Source organism: Halichoeres trimaculatus, unplaced genomic scaffold (genome assembly GCF_033239565.1).
Source record: "Halichoeres trimaculatus isolate MK-OKI-2021-1 unplaced genomic scaffold, fHalTri1.1 fHalTri1_scaffold_9, whole genome shotgun sequence".
NCBI classification, from domain to species: domain Eukaryota; kingdom Metazoa; phylum Chordata; class Actinopteri; order Labriformes; family Labridae; genus Halichoeres; species Halichoeres trimaculatus.
In genome coordinates this window covers 28,178,486-28,199,362 of record NW_027437188.1, presented here as the reverse complement: position 1 = coordinate 28,199,362, position 20,877 = coordinate 28,178,486, and the positions used below count along the sequence as shown (strand labels likewise).

Genomic DNA, 20,877 nt, shown 5'->3' with positions numbered 1-20,877 from the left:
TTATGGGAAAATGTGGCTCGTAGTCTGTAAACATTATCATCATCATTTAACATTTTTGCATGGTCTAGTGTTAAAAAAGCAAACTAAAACTTGCAAAAATCATAAATATCAATGAATTGCAATTTAAATTGTATCGGCACCCCAATATTCTTAATAGATTTAAATCGCAATAGTAGTATATCGACCCAGCCCTTATAATCATACACGTCTAATAAGCCATGACATGACATTGCTGCCTTTTCTTCCTCTTTTGGTTTGAAATTTGGATGGATTGATACAGATGCTCCTCAAACTGAAAAATGAAAGACAGCCAAGAGGATGAATACTAACAGCTCCTTTTACTTCAAATGCGACAGTCATCCCACAATGATGTCTTATGGAATTTCACAGTTTACTTCTACACATCCACAATAAGGTGAGGTTTTTAACTGCTTTATGTGGGAAAAAAGAAACACTATTTCATCTTGTTATGGCTGTCACAGCTCTGAAACTAAATGTATCGGCTTATGGTATTATGAACGAATGAGTAATAAATCTATGACCAATGCCTGTAGGAGTCTGGGGCAAAAGTGCCCAGTCATGCCAAAGCTTCCAATGAGTCCTTCAGACTTTTGGCGCAGGAGCAGAAGCTCTAATCATTTTCACAGTCACCATGCAGCTGGTTTAAGATGGAACGCCTAATTTTCAGCAAACTTGGACGACCTCAGTAAGCAGAAGATTAGCAAACCACTGTAGCCTAAAATTACACCGGGGGAAATCTGAGATCTAATATTTGCTCTGAAGGGCTGTTGTCGTGAAGTTGTGAACAAATGATGGTAAATGGAAATGCTCAGTGTCTCCCTGCATATCCACAGAAGGTTTCAAATAAATAAATAATCAAATTAATTTGAAAAATTGTCATTGTTTGTGTTCAAAGTCTTGGCTTTGAACAGAAGTGCAGACTCTACAATAACAGCGCTATCAGCAACCCACCAGAATCTCATGAGCCCATCACAATCTGTGACAATGAGCTCCGGCCAAGAACGTCAGGCTTTTTTTTTTTTATCCACAATCCTGTTTTTATAATTTTTTCATTTGGCTTGGCATGCCATGAAGTAAAGTCTAATTAAACAATCAAGCCCATGCAGTCCCATTTCCCCTCTGTCCCTCTGACTTTGTCACAGCGCTCATCCTCTCCTCAGTATAAACTCCCATGTCTAATGCCAGCCAGGGAGAAGAGTTGTTGTCACACGCTGTTTGTCCCCATATCTCTCTTCGTCTCTGCGAGCACAGAGTCAGCATCAAAGCAGCAGGCGCACTGAGCTCTGAGAGAGCAAACCAAAGCTTTGAGTGTTGAGTTGAAGCTGGAGTGCTGAGCACAAATATGACTGAAGTTGTGCCGCAGACTTGCATCTCTGAAAGTGCCTTTAAATGACTTTCTCTTCATGTAGAGGATGCAAGAAATTAGCCATTAGACACAGCAGTGACTCATAACAGAGTTCAGGGATACAAGATATTATACCCAGTAATAGTGAACTCTTCCACTCAGAAGCTTTTTAGAAATAACATCCCCAACAGGATTCAGCACAAAGTCAATGTCATGAATGCAATGAGAAGTTAGAGAAAGTCGCATCTGAATATTATCCTAATGTCTCTTTGCTTTTAGCAGTTAAGCTCAGGATGCTCTGCTCTAATTGGCTCAGGAAGCAATGAAGGCATTTCCTGTGAATGGAGATCACATTGTTGAGTTCAGAAAACGTTAAAGAGGGGTAGGATGCTTTCTCGTAAACATGAAAAAAGAGTCATAATGCTTGATAACTGTACCAAGTGTGTGCAGGTTTTCAAACTGCTGTTCAAATGATGCAGAAATCCCTGAATCTGATCAAAATGGTGTATTCCAAAATAGCATAGACATCTTTATGATGTCTTCTAGAAATTTCCCAAAATGATGAGGTCATTATGGGGTCATTTTCTTGATTATTTTGTTGGTGATATTTTTACTATTTTTGCTCCTGTGTTTGTCTGGAGATCCTACGTGTAACCATGGCTGCATTGTTTAAATGTGAACTCAGCTGTCAGCAGCCTGTAGCACGCCAATGCTAACTGGTGCAAGGCCTGATGTTTCCCAACAAGGTGTGAAGAAGGAGGTGAGGACAATGTGCTGCTACTGAGGTGAGAGCTAAGAAATAACCACAACAATGCAAGATCTATCTCCAATAAGATGGACAAGCTAGCTGTGTTAACCCACCAACAGAAGGAATACCAGAAGGCAGAGTAGCATCATGCTATTCACAGACACGGCTAAGAGAGCAAACAACAGACACCAACGAAGGAACAGACTGCTGAAGGAGCTCAGTCCTGGACCCTGAGGAGGTGGAGGCTGGCTGACTTGAGAACGATGGACAAGCTGCCATCATCTATTTTCTTTTGAACCTTTTTGCACTATACACTTTCTTACTTTTGTTTTCTTGTATCGCTGCTCTGACTCCTAAATTTCCCATTGGGGATATAGTATATTGTATTCTACTCTATTCTACTATACTGCATAAGGACCTCCTAAGTGCTTCATGACATGTTCGAGGGATGGGCCTCAAACACCAAGGTCTGCCCACAGCTTTACCCAGAAGGCTGGCCAATCAGAGGAAAGGGGGTTGTGGGGCAGGGAGCCTTAAAGAGATAACAGCTTAAACAAACCATTTCACAGACTGAAATAAAGGTTTTCTAAAACACAGGTGTGAGAAAAATATGGATTTTTTTTTCACTGTGAAACATGTAAAGCTACTACAGGTTCTCCAGAGGGATAGAATAAAGCTTAAAAAAGGTACAATACTCCCTGTTAAACTCACATAGATGATTTTAAAGGATATTAGTGTGGTGGTATATCACCAGCTATAAAAAGTTGATACTCCTGAATACCATAAAAGTCAGAGAATAGATAACTTCGTTTTATCTCTGTTTCTATTATATTCAAAGTCTCTTCTCTTTCCATTAGCATTACTGCTTATTTGACACTGAGAAACTTAGGGATTAGAAATACTGTCTGATCCAGTGAAGCTGTAAGTAGCTGTAGGAGTGGAATGTCAGGTAAATTCAGACATCTCTTTATTTCAGCCTGCTGCAAATAAAAAGATTTTTCATAAGATCTCAATTTCAGCATTGATCTCTGTGGTGGTTGACTTGCATTTAAAGTCTCCCCCCAATGTCTGTGCAAGAAACAGCAACCTCTCAGTCTTGGATACTAACTTTTCGGCTATTTTTTTCTCCTCTGGCTCTTAATTTTTAATGTAACACAGTATTTTGTCTCATTGATTAAAATATGAGTTAAGTTACGATGAAAACGTGTTTTTGTAGATGTGCTTTAATTGACTTGATTCATTTATTTGGTAGTGCATTGGTGGCTTGTTGGTGCTCATGGCATAAAATCCCCAGCTACTGTCATCTGTTTCTATATGCAAGGCTGTGTGAAAGACGAGCGCCCCCTACTGGAACATATACCACGCTGTAGTCTACAAAGCATGGCCCCTACCTCCAAGGTGTGTCATTCCCATGGCAGGATGGGACCCTCCTTAGCGCTCACCGTACAGGAGCATCATTCCCGTGTTGTTTATGTAACAACATTCATGAATACTACATTTCCCTGTCAGCTGTCAGGGTTTCAGCTCCAGCGTGCAGCGGTTGCAGACCACACCCTGTCTCTCTCAGCAGTGGATTTGAGTATGCACACGTGCCAGCCCTGGGCATCAGCAGAGAGATGAGGTAGAGGGCTGAGAACACTCAGTTGTACTCCTCAGGATGGATGTTTCCCATCATGCAGCTCAATCAGCCGCCCAATGATTCATTTCACAGACACTTGGGTAATTATAGGAGTCTGCTCTTCACCTCTGGGGATGAAACTGCATGAGTGCAGCCAGGGTGGGGAGAGGGGGTGGTGGCTGGCGGAGGAAGCAAAGACTGAGTGAGGAGAGGGAGAGTGCAAACAAAGAGACAGGGATGACGAGGGTGAAGATGGAGTAGGAGATGTCGTGAAATTCATTTAACTGCTGTCAATAGTCTTGTTCAGGAAAAACGATATTTTCAAGGGACTCAACACTGAGGACAACTAATCACTGCGAGCATGTTAGCCTCACAAACCTTTGACAAGTTATGTGACAAAACAAACAAAGCACTGAAAATATTCCTATATGACCTTTTAACGTGGAGAGTAATATAAGAGGCATGTATGGTGAGGCACGCATAAAGATGCATCATGAAAAGCTGTGTGAAGATAGCAAGTGTGCAAGCTCCCCCTATTGGTGGAAGGAAAAAACACTTTTAACACCACATACCATAAGTCACAGCCTGACATACATTAGCCATTGACATTTGGTGAAAGTATAATAACAGAATTTTAATACAGTTTCCGATTTATGCAGGAATTAAGCAAAGAAACTAAATCAGGAAAAAGCTTCTAAGATTTTTTAAACTCAATAGTCTTTAGTGAGTTCAATGGAGTGTGTAGAATAATGATTTAGATAACAATTATTGCATGGAAAGGTACAGGGACACCGCTTGAAAGAAATGAAGCAGTAGAAGCTATTTTCAATGGTTGAGGACGTAAACTTCGCCCACTGATTCAGTCATATTTGATTCCAAGTGTAAAATATTCATAGACGATGTGTGTTAAAGTATTTCAGTTAGAGCTGGCTGCCTGGTTCTGCTAAGTTGTCTGCCAAAGGCTCCGCTCGCTGTTTCAATGCCTGTGTACAAACTGGTGTATTCAGTCCCATCAAAGCCAAGAAACATTTTAGTGTCAGACAATAAACCCAGCCCTTGAAGTCAGTGTACAACACAAGGAAAGCCTGTTACATAACATTTCTGATAAAAGAGCTTTGCAGCTAGCTTGGATTCTCAAGGGAAGGGTTCAAGAGTATTTGCCATAACATCAAACGGGTCATATGAGCGGTTTCAATATAAAAACTTAAAAACAGACCTCATAGCAGTTGTCTACTGTTGTATCTTTTGTTGTTAAGTATTAAATATGAGGTTTTCTATGCATATTAAGTCAGAACATCTTCTTTTACATTTGCTCAGTGTTTCTCTTGTGGTGTATTTGATTTATGGTTATCTCCAGATAATATCATTTATAAATGGAGCAGGTTTAGGGCAGCTGTTTGCATTAGGTGTGATATATTATGTAAAGCAAACATTAGGCTGATGTAACCTGCTTGCATGTGTCTCTCCCCCTCCTCCTCCCCACTTCAACCCCCTCTGCTAGCTTCCTCCACCATTTCCTATCCATGTTTGTGACTCTATTTTTTTATGGCCTGGAGTGCTGTGTTCTGAAATGTGATGCTTTGTTAGAAATTCCAAGGCTATGGAGAGCAGGTGCAGGGCCATTGTGACAACCACAATTTATCGGCTGCTCCCGAGCAAGAGAACACATTCAATAATGTGCTGGGAAGATTAATCCGTCCCCCACATGGGGCTGGGCTCACAGGGTGCTGCGACAGTGGTAATTTACACATGCAGGTAGCCCAACTCAGCAGTTAGGGCCTTTGGAGTTGTAAAATAACTGTATATGAGCAGTCTCAAACCATTTAGTTACACCTTAAACATGGTTGTCGGACAAAATTGTGAACGAATTATAACTACGAGGCTGCCAGAGTCCATAAATGATGAACTTGTGTCCAAACATGCTCTTTCTGTGCCTCGTATCTCAGCCTGTGTGTCGATGTTTTTATCAACCAAGGCCAGGAGGGAATGTTTTTTAAATAGAACACAGTGCTCAGATTTGTGTATACCCTGAACTTAATTCAGAGAAAAATGCAAAACCGCTCAACCTCATGATATTGCCTAAGTCTTGGGGTAAACCACGGGAGTCTGTCTTGCTGAAGGCAACAGAGCCACATTCTGCTTCTTCCATGGAAGGATGGGATACAGGAGGGAGGATCATTGACAGGCAGAGAGAGCAGCAGGCAGTTAGACAGACATGATGTACAGCCCTGCATAATCAGCTCTCAGCCCCATTAATCTGGGCAGACTGCAACACTTGATGAGACGGTGATGCATTCGGTGAAAGGTCCCTCCCTCAGATGTCATTTTGAAGAACAGTGTCAGTGCTACCACCAGTGCAGGAGCCCAGTAACGCAGCCACGCCTCTCACCACAATACCAGCACGCTCAGAGGACGAACGCTCTCACACTCCAAGGACATCTGGATTCTTCCCACTCCGGTGGCACAGCTAAATTTATAATCACACTGGTGAGCACAGAAAAAAAACTTGAATGCATAGTCAGCATCACCTGGCGCAGGCACAGGCACTGGCTCTCATTTCACAAGTCAAACAGCTCTCCTTAATGATCAGCTCTCCAAGGGCATGCAGTGATATTCCCAAATCCTGATTCCAAAGCTCTTATATCCACAGGATCGCAATGAGAGACGACCATCTGGACTCCTCTCAGGAGAGAAAGGGCATTACACAAGAGTACACAATGCAAGGATCATTGTGTAGGAATGACAAGGTGCACTGGACCTGCACCTCTGCAGCTTTGAATGTTCCCTCAAGGCCGGTCAGCCCAGTCACACGTTCCATTGAGGCTATACAAGTTTAGTTTATCCAATGTAAGCTTTGCAGCACGCTGAAGAAATAGCTCTACATTCTTGGGCTGCTGACAGGAAGTAAAGAACATACAAACTAGAATTTTATGAAAAAAATAACGCAACAGAGTGCAGTAAAGACATTTAGACATAGACTGATGGTAAAGAGCATTAAGTGCAATGGTTGCTTAAGTAAATGTTGCAAAAAACTGACAAGAATAAGGTTTTGGAGATGCTCTCAGAGACCAAATTACAATTTTTAGTTTTTGAACATTTTGGGTTTTTTATGCATTATTTCAAAAATAAAGCAACACTGCAAAATAGTTAAGGCGGGCAGCTTGAGCTGGACTGTTTCAGGTGTGCCACATGCCATTCTCACAGTCACCTAACCAAATAAGATGATCTATTTCAGTCTCACTTACTTTCACCAAGCATTCAGTTTCAGATTTAAAATATTGTGGGTTTAAGGTGTCGTCATCACTCTTTAAGCCACGTTTCCACCAAGCAGACCAGTTCTATTCGTCTTGGTAAGGCACACGTTTTGTGGCGTTTCCACTGAATTATCCAGGGACAGATCTTCAAATAACTGAGATGAGCTGCCCCACTTTTTGGGACCCTTTCATAGGGGTGCCAGACTGAACCGATTCGCTCCCAGAAGGTGTGGCTACAACACTGCAGACTGTTGATTGGTTGGTAGAATCATTACTTACCGTGCGGCTGCATTTCTCCTGGCGGCTCACAGACTTCTATGAGACAAAGCTTAATTGCACTTTGTATCAAAGAGCTACATGCCAATAACAGAGAGGATGAAATGCTGGATGTCTTCCATCGTTGCTCTTTGTTTACTGTGTTGCATTTTTTCTTCTTGGTTTGATTTAATAGCGGGGTACACTGTGTCGCGCTGCTATTGCATCATGCTATCATTTAACAAATGCAGCTTTCGGCATCCAGCTTACACGGGGCCTAACACGCGAGGGCACAGTTTGCTGTGGAAATGCAAACAGGATTAGGCCTAACTGTACCAAACCATGCCAAACCGGACTGAACCGTACTGGACTGCTTGGTGGAAATGCGGCTTTAGTTTCAGCATATGAAATTAGGATGGGAGCCAAAGACGCAAAACACAAGCAATGGTACGCCACTGAAATTAGGTTTGGTCAACACATCATGAGTTGACTGGCTGGAATCTTCTTCTTACAGTTCTTCTCTTCAGGGTTCGCAAAAGTGGATCACTCATTTCTGATCGTCTGTAGCTTGTTGACTTGGTTCAGCCCTTCCTGACACAACCCTCCCCATTAGTCCAGTATAGGTCCTGGCACTAATAAGAACACTGGCTGGTGACCCCATAATAGCTGGATAAGATCGACACTGAACAACAACGAGAGCAATTTGGGGTTCAGTGTCTTGTTCAAAGACACTTCGGCAAGTAACGGCACGAGCTGAGATCAAACCTCCGACCTTCCAATTGAGGGTACTGACTTTAAAACTGAGCCATCTGGCTGGAATTGTTGAATTTATAATATAACATGTTTGCGAGTGATGTATAAGTGCTGGTGTAAAGTTGCAACCACCTTGAAGGAGTTCAATTGCAAGTCTCTAGTTTTGTTATTTTGGGAGATCTTTAAAACCCCTGGTAAGATATAAACACCAACTGCTACAACTTACATTTCCCATGATGCCACTCCATTCTAAATGTTTTGTTTGCTTTTCCCAAAGAGTTCAAGGCTACTCCATGCCAAATAAAAAAACTCTATTTATCACAAGCTCCAAAAAGATACTGAATGTACTTTAGGTCGATATGGCTTTGTAAACGCCACAATGATCCAGGAAGTAAGAGCTAAGGAGCTGTGCAACCAACAAAATACTATTACACTCTGAAAACCTGAACATCTAACTACTGTTTTTAGTGAAATGTTGATGATCTTGTCACTTAATAACAGTTTTTTGTTGTTGTTGTTGTTGTTTTTGTCACTAAACTCTATCTAAATGTATTGGTTTATCTCAAGTTCTCTAAAAGGCACAACCTTATATTCTAAACTCAGGGTGTATGACATTGGTGTTATTTTCTCCTGTAGAATGGTAAAAGTATTATCATCACAGTCATTTTAGTGCAGGAAGAAGTAGTGCCACTGGGAAACGTAAAGCCTGACAGTTAAGTTAATGGGCCTTGCTGTGTGTAGGGAGTCAGAGGCTGTGACTGTGACTCAGTCCACTGGGACTTCCCTCCCCTTAATCTGTACTGGGTGGTGGACGTGCCATGCCTTTTATGGCTTTCTGTAATATTTCATGAGCCTATACACTGGTAAATCATAGAGAAGCAGCTTAAACACACAGCAGCAACAACTGTGGTCTTTTGGAAGGAACACTGAGACAAAAACTCTTCCAGCCTGATGTCTGCAGCAAAATTAAGTCCATCAGGATAAGCAAGCGCGACCAGGCATCCCAAATGAAGTCTCCAAATGGTGGCATTGAAAAGATAGTTTTCTGGAGTCATTTGTGTTGTAATGGAGCTGCACCCTGCTGCGTTGTGGTCCTTATTTCATTCGACTTCAACTGCCATGTTTGGTCTAATGAATCTTAGATGACTTTGGTTTCACACTTTCATTACAAAAGGAGATGCTGCAGCCCCATAGGTCTGCAAAAACCAAAACACAGCCAACACTTAATGATGTGTTTTTGTTAACAGAAATGTTTGCCTGGAATTCATCTAATCCATTTCTACAGTAGACAGGTTTTAAAAAGTAAAACAATGACAGAGATATTAAAACAGATAAAGTGAAAACAAAAGAAGAAAAGGAAAATATTTAATCACTGGCAGGCTATTGAGCTCACTTTCTAGTAATTGTTAATTAATTCAAGCCTCCCAGACACTTGACTGTTACAGACAGGAAGACAAAGGTGAATCACAGCTTTCACACAAAGCAACACTGCCATCTAGTGTGGTGAGAGATATGGACATGTAAAACCTGAAGTGGAGCAGTAGATGTATGTGCATGTTTTTTGTTTGTTTGTTTTTTTTCTTCAATATTTTGATCAGAACATGATCAGCAGCATGTTGCACTAAGAAGTAGATATGAACATCATAACAACAACATCTGCACATAAGAGCTAATAAGAACAAAAGTAAAAAATATAATAATAATAATAAAATAAGATAAATTACTGACGTCTACCATCAATCATAACTGGTTAATGTTTCTGCCCTCTCATTAGTGTTATCATGCTTGCATAAACTAACTTATTACAACTGTCATACCACTTAAAAATAAATCAGGGTTAATGTTTTTAGAATGTTCTTTTTTCATATCTCTAATATCTACAACATATTTAACCTCAAAAAGCCCACACCCACCAGAGAATAGAAAGTAAACAAATAATAAAAATAATATTAACTGTGATTTTTACAATATTAAACTGTTCAATTTTATTATTAATTACTGCACTATAACTTCACAGGCTTTAACATTAATGTTTGCAATTCTGTATTGTGGTTTTGTATCTTACAGTGGATTAATAAAGGCACAGTAAATTGCTTTAAACTTTAACTTTGTATTTTTAATAGTATTTTACAACATTTTACTGTATTATTTTACAAAAATGCTGTGAGTGGATAGTCTTTTTGTGATTAGACAGCTGTTAAAGCATGGGGGGTAACTGATATTGTAACATACAAGAAGAGGCTCCAGGATGGGGAGCTGTGCAACAAGATTCAGTAAGATTGTGTAAAATAATACCTTTTCATGTATGACAAATATAAAATTGTGACACAGTATCATATCTATAAAAATGTGTACTTGACTGAAGCAGCATTCAGATAGTCAGGGTTCTGTAACTCATCATTATTTAAGCTTTTGATATTTTGTCATTTACACTCTGCCCCAGAAAGTGTTGCCTGTGGGTTGTGTCAACAGAGCGAGGTCTCTGTTAATACACGTTTTCTCTGAGCGAGGTTGCAGCACTGGTTCCTCTGTGCCAGCACACTTCCTCTTTAAATTTCTGCCATGCTTTCTCAAGGTTCTGAATGTTGGCTCAGGTGTCAGGATCAACTGAAGCGCCTGCAGTGACAAACGCTATGATAGCTGCAGTCATATCCTGGCTTCGTCTGAGCCCTCCAGTGTGTTTGCTAGATATCAGCACATCTTTGCTTTACTCAGAGCAGGCAGTAAGCTGTCAGGCTTCACAAATCTTTCCAAGCAAAAAGCTGTTTACTACACTTTCACTGCTAATTGGGTACGCTGATGATGAGCAACAATGTTCCAGGTGACTGCTGAAAAATTGCATCATATTGCACAGAAGGTGGAAGCAGCTCTTGCTATATATAACCTTTCTTGAAGGTAGATATGAACTTTATATAAAGTGACAACAGTAACTGTTAGTTCAGCATAAGAATAGAGCATTAGAAAGCAAACACTACTCACAGCAGGATTCAGAAAAGTCTCATCAGGACCAGAGTAATGAGTCTCGAAATGTTCTGCCTCACAGGTTTGGACACTTTCATTGTGTAAATGTGAAACACCACACCTAATAGAATCAGTCCAGCTGTCAAACTGTACTTTCCTATACTGAACTTAAATACATTAGTGTCTTCATTGCCAGGTCACTCTGTTACTCACAGATTCAATATCCATTTATTCTTGGTAATAAAAAAATCAATCTGCGAGGGGGTTGGCAGACGTCCACAGCTGCTGATAAGGCAGAGTTGTCTTTTGGCACATTACAAGCCACTGAAGTGCCTCCAGAGCTGTACCTAGGGTTGTCCTGTCTATCTAGGAAATTACTTGCATATCATTCATACTGAATGTTTACTCAGAGATCGTGACTTGGCACATTACTACGAACAGCTGCATTAACTTGTCTGACATTTTAATGTGAAGGCGCTAGAACAACATGGACAGCACAGAGTCTATTTTAGGCCCTGACATCATGGAGATGTTGACCGGAATAATTAAAAATGACTACAGGGGTATGATGAGCTCATAATCCCAGATCAAAGACTTACATCCACAAGAAGTGTGATGGGCGCAGTGAGAGGCTTCACAATGCTGACAACATGTTTAAAACACTTTGATCAAAGACCAGAAATCAAACACGCTGAACATCAAGAAGCGTCAGGGGCCTTAACATGAGGACTAAGGAAGCCAGGTAATGAGAGGACTGAACAAACATCTGTACTTGTTAAATGGTGAATGTGGGCTGTGACAGAGGGCAGATCAGAGACACACGGTGGGCAGGAAAACACGAAACCTCAGCTGCAGAAAAACAGGATCTGGTAGCTTCCTGCATGCAGAGGTGTGAACATGCTAATATACTTTTAAGAGCATAACAACTGTGAACCATTCAGAAAATAACTTTTCATAATCCTGTCTAGCCAAACTGTTTACTTCACTCCTTTTTCTGCCTTAACCCTTGCCTCTGAGTCTATCAACCACTGCCCTGCTTGAAAATACAAGTGGGGATCCGGACTTTTCAAAACTGAATTAAGAATCAAAACTTTTTACAACTTATCAAACAGCAACACAAATTAACACAATCATCTAGCTTTTTAATTTACTTTGGCATAGATATGGGTAAAAGATTTAAGTCTGGCCTCTGTCGAGTTTGCAGAATGGAAACAAATTCACCACACACACTTGTAACACTTGAAACAACAAGTTTCCATCCATTAATGACTACATGTCTGAAAAAGCTCAATGTATGTTAGGAGGACTAAAAATCTTAATGGTAATAAACAAAGATCCTTTTAGACATATAACAGCTGTTGCGGGGCTCACTGGTGTTGTGGTTTTAATGGGCCAGGAATAAATCACACTATAATGTTAACCGTACTCATATTCAGACTCTAGCATGTGACTGTGGATTATGACTGTATAAAATGTGACACAAGATTTATGACTCCTTTCCATCATATTATCTTTTTGTTGTTGTTGTGTCACACATCGTTCATTTCAGACAATGAATGAACGAATGAACGAATGAACGAATGAATGAATGAATGAATGAATGAATGAATGAATGAATGAATGAATGAATGAATGAATGAATGAATGAAAGAAATCTATTTTGGTTCTCTTGCAAAAACATGAAACAATTTACAAACTTGAAATGAAGTTTTGGAATTTCAGAATTCCCAAGAAAAACTAAAAGGGTGTAGGTTGAAGCTTATTGAGACCATTGATAAACCTTTCTATGGACTTTTGCAGAGCACAAATGAAGCATATGGTTTGTAAAAATGTACACAAGAAGAAAGAAGTCAGAAATGAAAATCATCTTCGAAAGGTCTCCTTTCTATTAATTTAAAGAAAACTCTGTAAACTAGGGTTGAGTATTGGGAAGAACTTCACGATACGATAAGCATCACGATACTTGGGTCACGACACGATAATGTCACAATATCACAATATTGTGATATAATGCTATATTCTACACAGTGAACTATTTGATTGAAAACAACTTTTCTATTTTGCTGTGTTTGAAATAATGAAAGTCAGATGCAGTGTTTCATACATACACTAAACTTAAAAACATTAAGTGCATCAAGTTTGTCACTTAAACAACTGTGACACTAAACTAATGTTGCACAGAAATTATTGAGTGAAAGACGTGGACATTATAAAAGTCCCTTGGTGTAAAATATTTTGAGTATACTTTGACATTATATTTACTATACAGTTTATGGGCAACATACAGCTGAGTAGCTCCTCAGAGCCATCTACCACAGTGGAGGTGCAGAAGACAAATTGTACTGCCAACTCACCTATAACATGAATTTTTATTTTAACAAAAATATTGATAAAAAGAGTTGCGGTATTTTATGACAGGTCAAAGTATTGTGATAAATTGCCATATCAATATTTTTCACACCTCTACAGTAAACTGTCCAACAACCAAGGAATTGTTTGTTATTCAGTTGAACTTGTTGTACCAAAACACCTAACTGTCAATGTTTTTGCTGTTTCCATCATGTTATAACCTCATAAAAGTCTCTAAAGCGAGACAGAAATCTGACATTCCCGTTTGAAGTCTGTCATTGGGCACACTGACATGATAAGTTTGGAATATAAATAGGCATTTATCTCTGCCAGCATGATGGCTCATGATGATTCAGATCTGGCATGTCAGACTGTAAGTCTATGAGGAAAAATAATCACTCACCTTCAAGAGAGCGTCACATCTTCAGCAGAAAGAGACGGTGTTTTGGTTATCTTTTTTGTTTGTGCTATAAAGAGATGTATTTTTAACTTCTAATTTGCAGTTTTCAGAGTGTTATATAAAAAAGAACAAAATTAAAATTTTTAATTAGTGAATATAAACTCTATTTTAGTGTTAATAATTGGTGTATTTTGTGGGGATGGATCTACTTGTTTCATGGCCTGGCACTTGTCCTCTTCTGTCCTCTCACACAATTCACTCTGGCATATGCCACGGAGGAGGCCCATTAATCAGGGCTCATTTTATAAGGTCTGGATACACCACTTGCAATTCTCATGCATTAACCTTGTTACTGCCCCTTACCACCCCTGAAATTTGGCACGACCGTGCTGTATATGTGTGGTGTGTGTGTGTGTTTGTGTGTGTTTCAGCCCTTGTCACTTGTTAGTGTAGCAGATCCTGCCATGCTATAAATAAAACCAGTCAGAGGGAGGGAAGGAAGCCAGTAGTGTGCTTTGACAGCAGAGGGCAGAGTGGCCTTGTCTCCCCAGGATACGAGGATTAAATTCAGGCTACAAAATGATAGCTCATGCTACAGCTTATACACATATCTATGTTTGTACGATATGCATCTAGGTAGAATTTTTCAATCTGTATGTTATTAAAAATATATCATTCAGAGTCATCATTCTGCATAACAGTGTTGAAAGTTTTAAAAAGACATTTTTGTCTGAGGAGTATGAGAAAATGAATCACAGGAATTTCTACCAGGTACGTCCAATGCTATTCTTTTTTTTTGATATGGTATATAAAATGCCATTTAGCTCTGCAAGCAACTTTCTAACCCCTGCTGTGAGGGTGGTAGTAGCGCATGCATCATGTTTGGCTCTGTTACTTATTTTGTTCGTCAGTGTTCAAATGTGTGATGAGTGTGCATATCTGCCCCGAGACAACAGACTTCCATTCAAAACACCCAAGTGCTCTTCCTGTGACTCACACACCCCTGCAGAGGAAGCCCATTTTAAAGCTCCCCAAGAAAACATTTCATGCAACATCAGCGCAAGAAAAAATCACGACCACCATGTTAACTGGGGATGGGATAACCCATGAACAAACCATCTCAAAAAGCAGCTTCATATGACTCAGCAACTACCACAAGCATCATCAAGCACAAAATATTTGTGTTGATAGCAGCATCACATGCATGTTAACAAGCAGGTGGCTCATAGATTTTGCATGCTCCAAAGTAAGCAGTCTGCCATAGTCAATGGAAAAATTGGAAATATCAATTCTCTTTTAGTTAAAATTAAAGCACAGCATGTCATTCATGACAGTCAGTGAACATGGAACAACCAAAACCTTTATCAGTGACCCTAAACCAGAAAACCACGTATGGTTAACTGACTGACTGACAACCATAGACCCTTTCTGCCAGCTCTTTGTCTTGCAAAATTCATAGCAGAAGAAAATGTTAGTCCTACCTTGACATTGTACGTCCATTAAGTGACCGAAAACAATGAGAAGAAGCTGGAAGGTGGAAGAAGGCACACCCACTTGAAGTGCCCTGTACCCCACACTGCTCTGGCTTCTTGCAGTCATGGCACCAGTGGATGCTGGGGATAAAAACAGATGTTGGGCAGTTAATTTAGTTGTGATTGACCTGTATTTGAAAATGGCTTGGTGTAGCTGGGAGAAGACTCACCAAGAACATATCAAAATAGGAGCAAATATAAGACTACTGGAACCATGAGGCTCAGCATGTGGGATAAATCATCCACACAATTAATTCAGTAAGTGTTCAGCAAGAAATATTAGGTCTAAACGTATGCACCAAGCACCAGAGCTTTACATGCAAAAAAAATCTACTGACCAGCAATGTATTATGTTTCAATATGATAAATTATAAAAATGTATTCAAATAAAATATACCGTGTTCCCTGAAAACTGATTTATTGTTATCAAATCTTACAAAAGCAAAAATTTGAATATTTGAGCAGCGAACAACTGCCAGGATGCCATCCCGAACTAAATCCCAGTACTTTGGTTGTGTCTAAGGACAATAAGAAGAGTTCCACTTTTAGAAAGATGTCTGCATGTCTGCAAGCTGACATTCAGGTAAGTTACCGCTCCCTCAGAATCAACAGATACTTCACAGTAATCATTCACAGAGATATGTACTTAGTATGCACAAAGGTCTGAATTATGGGAGGGAACTATTGAATTCAAAACACAAATTCAATGCTGCCAAGTGGGTGGGGGGTGAAATCATAGATATAGATTTATGTCAGTGTAATCTGATCACACAGGTATTCTTTTAAATCACAGGCTCAGCAGCGCCCCATCCAGGTGGAATTTGGATGTCTTATTTTGCAATATGAGGAGATCGGGGAGCCTTTCACTAGTTTCAATTGTCACATTAAGTGTCCCTACAAAGAAAAATAATGGACCAAAAAGAAGTGACAAAGCTCAATCCTGACACTTCACTAACTGATGAAAACAGTAGTGCAAAGTTTACTGAGCATCATCATTCATTCTGACAATTCTCAACAGGCTTCCAAGGAAACAATTAAGTTAATGGCCTTCACTCTTTGTCACTCATTTAAATTCACATGGTCACATCCAAGTAGGAGATTATCATTTGGCATGCTAACACCTAAAATAATTGCTTGATTTGGCTTAAAAACAAAATAAGTACTTTTGCATACATCAAGCTTTAGATCTGATAACCAACTAACTCTAATATACAACAGCAAACAGCAGTGTGGTAGCACAATGGGGCTGGATTGATAGTACAGAAACTGATAGGACAATACCAAGCGGCAACCTCTGGTCTGAGAATATGAGACAATGCAAAAGTGCTAAAATCTGCTGTTTCTGGAGTGTGCACTTGAGGCTGGCTCCGTAAGAAGCGGAAGCCACACACACACCAAGCTACAAAAGGCTGTTTTCAAAGCAGAAATTAACCTATTTACAGCCTGGTTCAAAAATCGTCTCCTGTCTGAGTCGTTAATTTTACTACCGGCTCCCACTGTACGGGGGGGTAAAAAAATTTTAACGCGGCTGTTCAGAGGATATTAAGATTGTGAGCTCCCCCAATAAGAGGCACAGCTGAGGGTCACGTGACGGCCGGCGCCCTACAGCTGCAGGCGAAGCCCTTGCCACTACCAATATGGCCGCTATAGCCAATGTGCTTCATTTTCCGTTTCAGAAACAGACGGGTGATGTCGGCGAGACTACGTCCCTGTTTTATACAGTCTATGGGCAATACGCTATTCTCACGATTTGATTTTATTTTGATTTTGGAGGTGCTGATATGATTTGAATTGTAATTCTTTGATAATTACTTTTTTCTGATTTTTAGTTTGCTTTTTAACACCAGACCATGTGAACATGTTAAATGATCATGATAGTGTCTACAGGCTATATCAGCAGCCATAATTTCCCATAGAATGGACATCATGTGAGTCAGAGAGAAATACTTCACCCTCTGCTGGAATAAAGTGGTAACTTTTTTCCAATCCAGCTTATAAAAAAGACTGAAATGAAGAATTTGAATTTGAAAAAAAAAAAAAGAAAAGAAAAAAATAATAATAAATGAAGAATCCTGATTTTGATCTTGTCAAACGAAAAACCCTGATACATTGATTTTCAATTATTTTCTCCCACCCAAGAAACTGAATATCTGATGGTTTTAAAACCTGTAGTTGGATTCAACTGCCCTGAAGGCACCACAAGCTCAGAACAAGAGTAAATAACAACAGAAGAGAAAGCTGTTAGGCATTGGCAGAGAAGATTTGGCAATTTTTTCCATGAGTGCAACCCACCTACAACCTACCAACCAGCTCTGCTGCCCGTCCCTTAAATGCTAGTTCCAGTGGTATAAGACACTTTTCCCAAGAAGCTTTGTTAAAACAAAAAAAAAATCTAAAAAAAAAACTCAATGTTTAACCCTAAAATAATGACTGGATTAAAATAAATGTTCTTTAACTACAATCTCTGACTCAGGGCTGCAACAAAATCCCAATGTAAATGGTTTCCAAATGTGATGCCAAAATCTAAAGCATGACCTACATGTTGGCTCATCATTACTCTCTTTTACACCAAGATCATCTTTATTTCAACAATCAAAAAGTCCACTCAACACAAGTTGTCCTTCAGTCATGATTATTGTTTTTGATTTTTCTGCATCATGCATTAGACTAAAATGATCCGTCCATTTTCACCAGAACATGAACTCAAGTACAACTGTCGCAAACATTTAGCAGCAAGGCGAGTGGTACATTTGTTTTTCATCATGTACAAGTATGTATAATTTCTAATAAAAACAAATGGTCGCGTTTTCTCCATAGACTCTCCTCTCTGCAGGCAATGTGGACTATTTATGAGTTACATGCTCACAGCACAGAATACTAACCAGAGGAAAACACTATTCAGCCATTCAGAAAACAAAATGAGTGTGCAGCAGGGATGCTGTTTCTCTCATCGCAACTTTTTTTCTATAAAACATATTGAGATTACTGAGAACCTTTTAACTGAAACACATTAACTTCATATATTACATTTGATAGCAAATAGTTAAAATGATAAGAGTTCCCAAACATGACACCATAAAGTAGAAAGCAGATTTACAGCACTCTTAACAAAGAATAATAACACTGGATTTATGATCTAGAGCAACTTATGGCTACTCTACATCCCCACTCCCAAAACAACCACAGTCGCATAGTACCTGTGCTTTATCGGCACCTCCGTGTCGAGTTTCTGTTGTACATCCCGAAACAGGTCCAGCTCCCACTGCTGCCTGTGTGACTTTCTCCTCTTTGCCTCCGCTGTACGCACACAACTGGCAAAGCTCTCTTCCCTTTCTCCAGCCAAGTAGTCCATCTGCAGAGACAGAGGGAGGGAAAATCGAGAGAAAAAGGGAAAAAAGAGAAGAGAAAGAAAAACAAATGAATGAGAATGACAATAAAAAAGAGGGACAGATTGCTTTGATAATGTACACTGTCAGGAGCAGCATTCTTGGTAAGCTATTGTTGGCTGAGTAAAATCACAGAGGTGAGCTAATCTGATTTCACATTCCCTCTGAACAGCATTTTTCCTTTTTCTATTTATTTGTCTGCATTTCAGCTTTTGCTGACCCAATCTTGACTATGGCTGCTATGCACTTAAATCACAGTATATGTGGGATGCTATTAAAGCACTGGACAGTAAATCTTTGAAATGCGCAAAGTAATCCAAAATATTTTCAATTTACAATGGTTAAATGGTAAAAAAAAAGTATGGAGGATAAAATCAAATTTGTGATATAATGTAACACAATGTTGCTGTAACAAATCATTGTGAAAATACTTCAAAAACTGGCAACCTTAGATTCCATACTGTTGTATAAATTTCAACTGACAAATATAATAAATTATTCTGATCATTTGCCATAAGTTTAATTTCCTAAATTAATTTCCTTAAAACTAAAGCTTTAATTGGTAAAAAGGTTCTGGCTTAGGTGCTAGAGATCATCTCAACCTTCTACACAGCACCACACTGATGATTTGCAATTGCAGCACAATTCCACAGACCCCCATAGTTGTAATGTCATCTAAAATAACTTGAATTACATTAATATCAGTGAGGTGTTAAAACTGTTTCTACACCCTCTATAACATCACCATCCTTGATAACATTAAGGTCAGAGCAAAGAGAAGCTCAGCTAGATACCCTGAAGAATTTAGCAACTTCCACAAAAAAACAAGCTGACCCAGCAACTTGACTCTGGATTTACAGCTGAAGGACACACCCTGCTACTCAGCAGGTACATTACTCATATGCCATTGTCACCTTTGTATAAACTTAACCTTTTCTTAAAATAGGAAACACAAACCCCTTGTTACTGCTGAAGCTCTAATTATGTTCACTGGAACATGAAAGTATGAGGTAGGCCTACACATAATAAAACGGACATATTAGGTGCACAAAAACTATTGTGCTCATACCCTTTTCCTTTCATGTATTCCAAAAACTGCTAGGACAAATAATTCATTTTGGTTTGGAGATTCAACTGCCTACTGAAAAAAAAGTGATTAATATCATCTAGCACTTCATGCTAAGTCAAGTAATGTTTAACAAATCTGTGCAGTAAACATACATTTCTTGGATAAAATAAATTATATGTAGAGCTCCATGACCAGAAATCTGGCAAAAGTAGCATAAATTTTCAAACGTGGAGAGAGCGTAGACTGCTGTACGACATGTTTAACCATTAACCCATGATATCAAAGCAGTCGAGTTAATTGCTATCAGTCGGCAGAGGCATCAAAATGCGAAATTACTCGTCAGTTTTTCGTTGGGAGTACTTTATACAGTTACATTTCTCTCACCTGTGCTCAACTCTAAACGACGGACGCCGAGTTTGGCTTTCGCGAACGAGTCAGTCATCCGAACGGTTCTTTGAAGTGAACATATGAACTTAGAGAACCGTTTCGCAGTTTCGAGTCGTTCGTTTTCGGGTCGCTCTTGTTTGCAAATTGCTTTCATGTCTCATCTTCCGAGGCTCGGCGATGTCACCTGTCTGTTCCTGAAACTACAAAATGGAGCCAATTCACGAACACAGCCACATTGCAGCTTCGTTTCTAACAGCCGTGTCTCTGATTGGACAATCAGCCATAGTGTGTGCCAATAGCGACATATGGAACCAAGGTGTAAATGGGCTTTGTTATGCTGCAAAAGTCCAGGGTTTGTATTTGTTTGGTTGTTGTTTTTTCTTTTTTGGCTTGGTGTGTACATTGTTTCTGGTCTTTCTGCACCCAGCCTCATGTGGATTCTTAATGAACAGCAACTTTTAGCACTTCTGAATTGGCCTCATTAGTGTAAACCGGCTGTTGCCCCTTGGTCACTATATTGTATGTCACGTGAGTCTGAGTTGTTCAGACTGCCTTCATGGTATTTACTCATGATACATTCGAGATTGATGGTGTGGTACTTAAATAGTGTTCTCACTGTCAAAGCATTACGATATGGCACCACCTTATGGAATGTTTACTAGTGCTGCACAATTAATTGAATTGAATTGCAATCATGATTTGAGAACGTGCACTTATGTCATGGTAACAGCTGTGATTTGCAAAACGGAAAAAACAAAGAGACAAAATGAGGCTACAGTTGGTTGGGTGTGGAGGCCTC

At 39.6% G+C, this 20,877-nt stretch overlaps 1 protein-coding gene across 1 annotated transcript in view; it reads right to left on the bottom strand.

Moving 5' to 3' along the window:
• The window catches only part of robo2 (roundabout, axon guidance receptor, homolog 2 (Drosophila)), a 341,406-nt gene extending 321,139 nt beyond the window's left edge, over positions 1–20,267 (bottom strand). The window contains exons 1-3 of the mRNA XM_074678828.1: positions 20,076–20,267; positions 18,434–18,588; positions 15,186–15,317 (exon numbers count right to left, since the gene is read on the bottom strand). Of these exons, the coding sequence (XP_074534929.1) occupies positions 15,186–15,303 (118 nt within the window). The 5' untranslated portion in view covers positions 15,304–15,317; positions 18,434–18,588; positions 20,076–20,267. The remainder of the gene's footprint in view (positions 1–15,185; positions 15,318–18,433; positions 18,589–20,075) is intronic.
• Between the last annotated feature and the right edge of the window lie 610 nt (positions 20,268–20,877).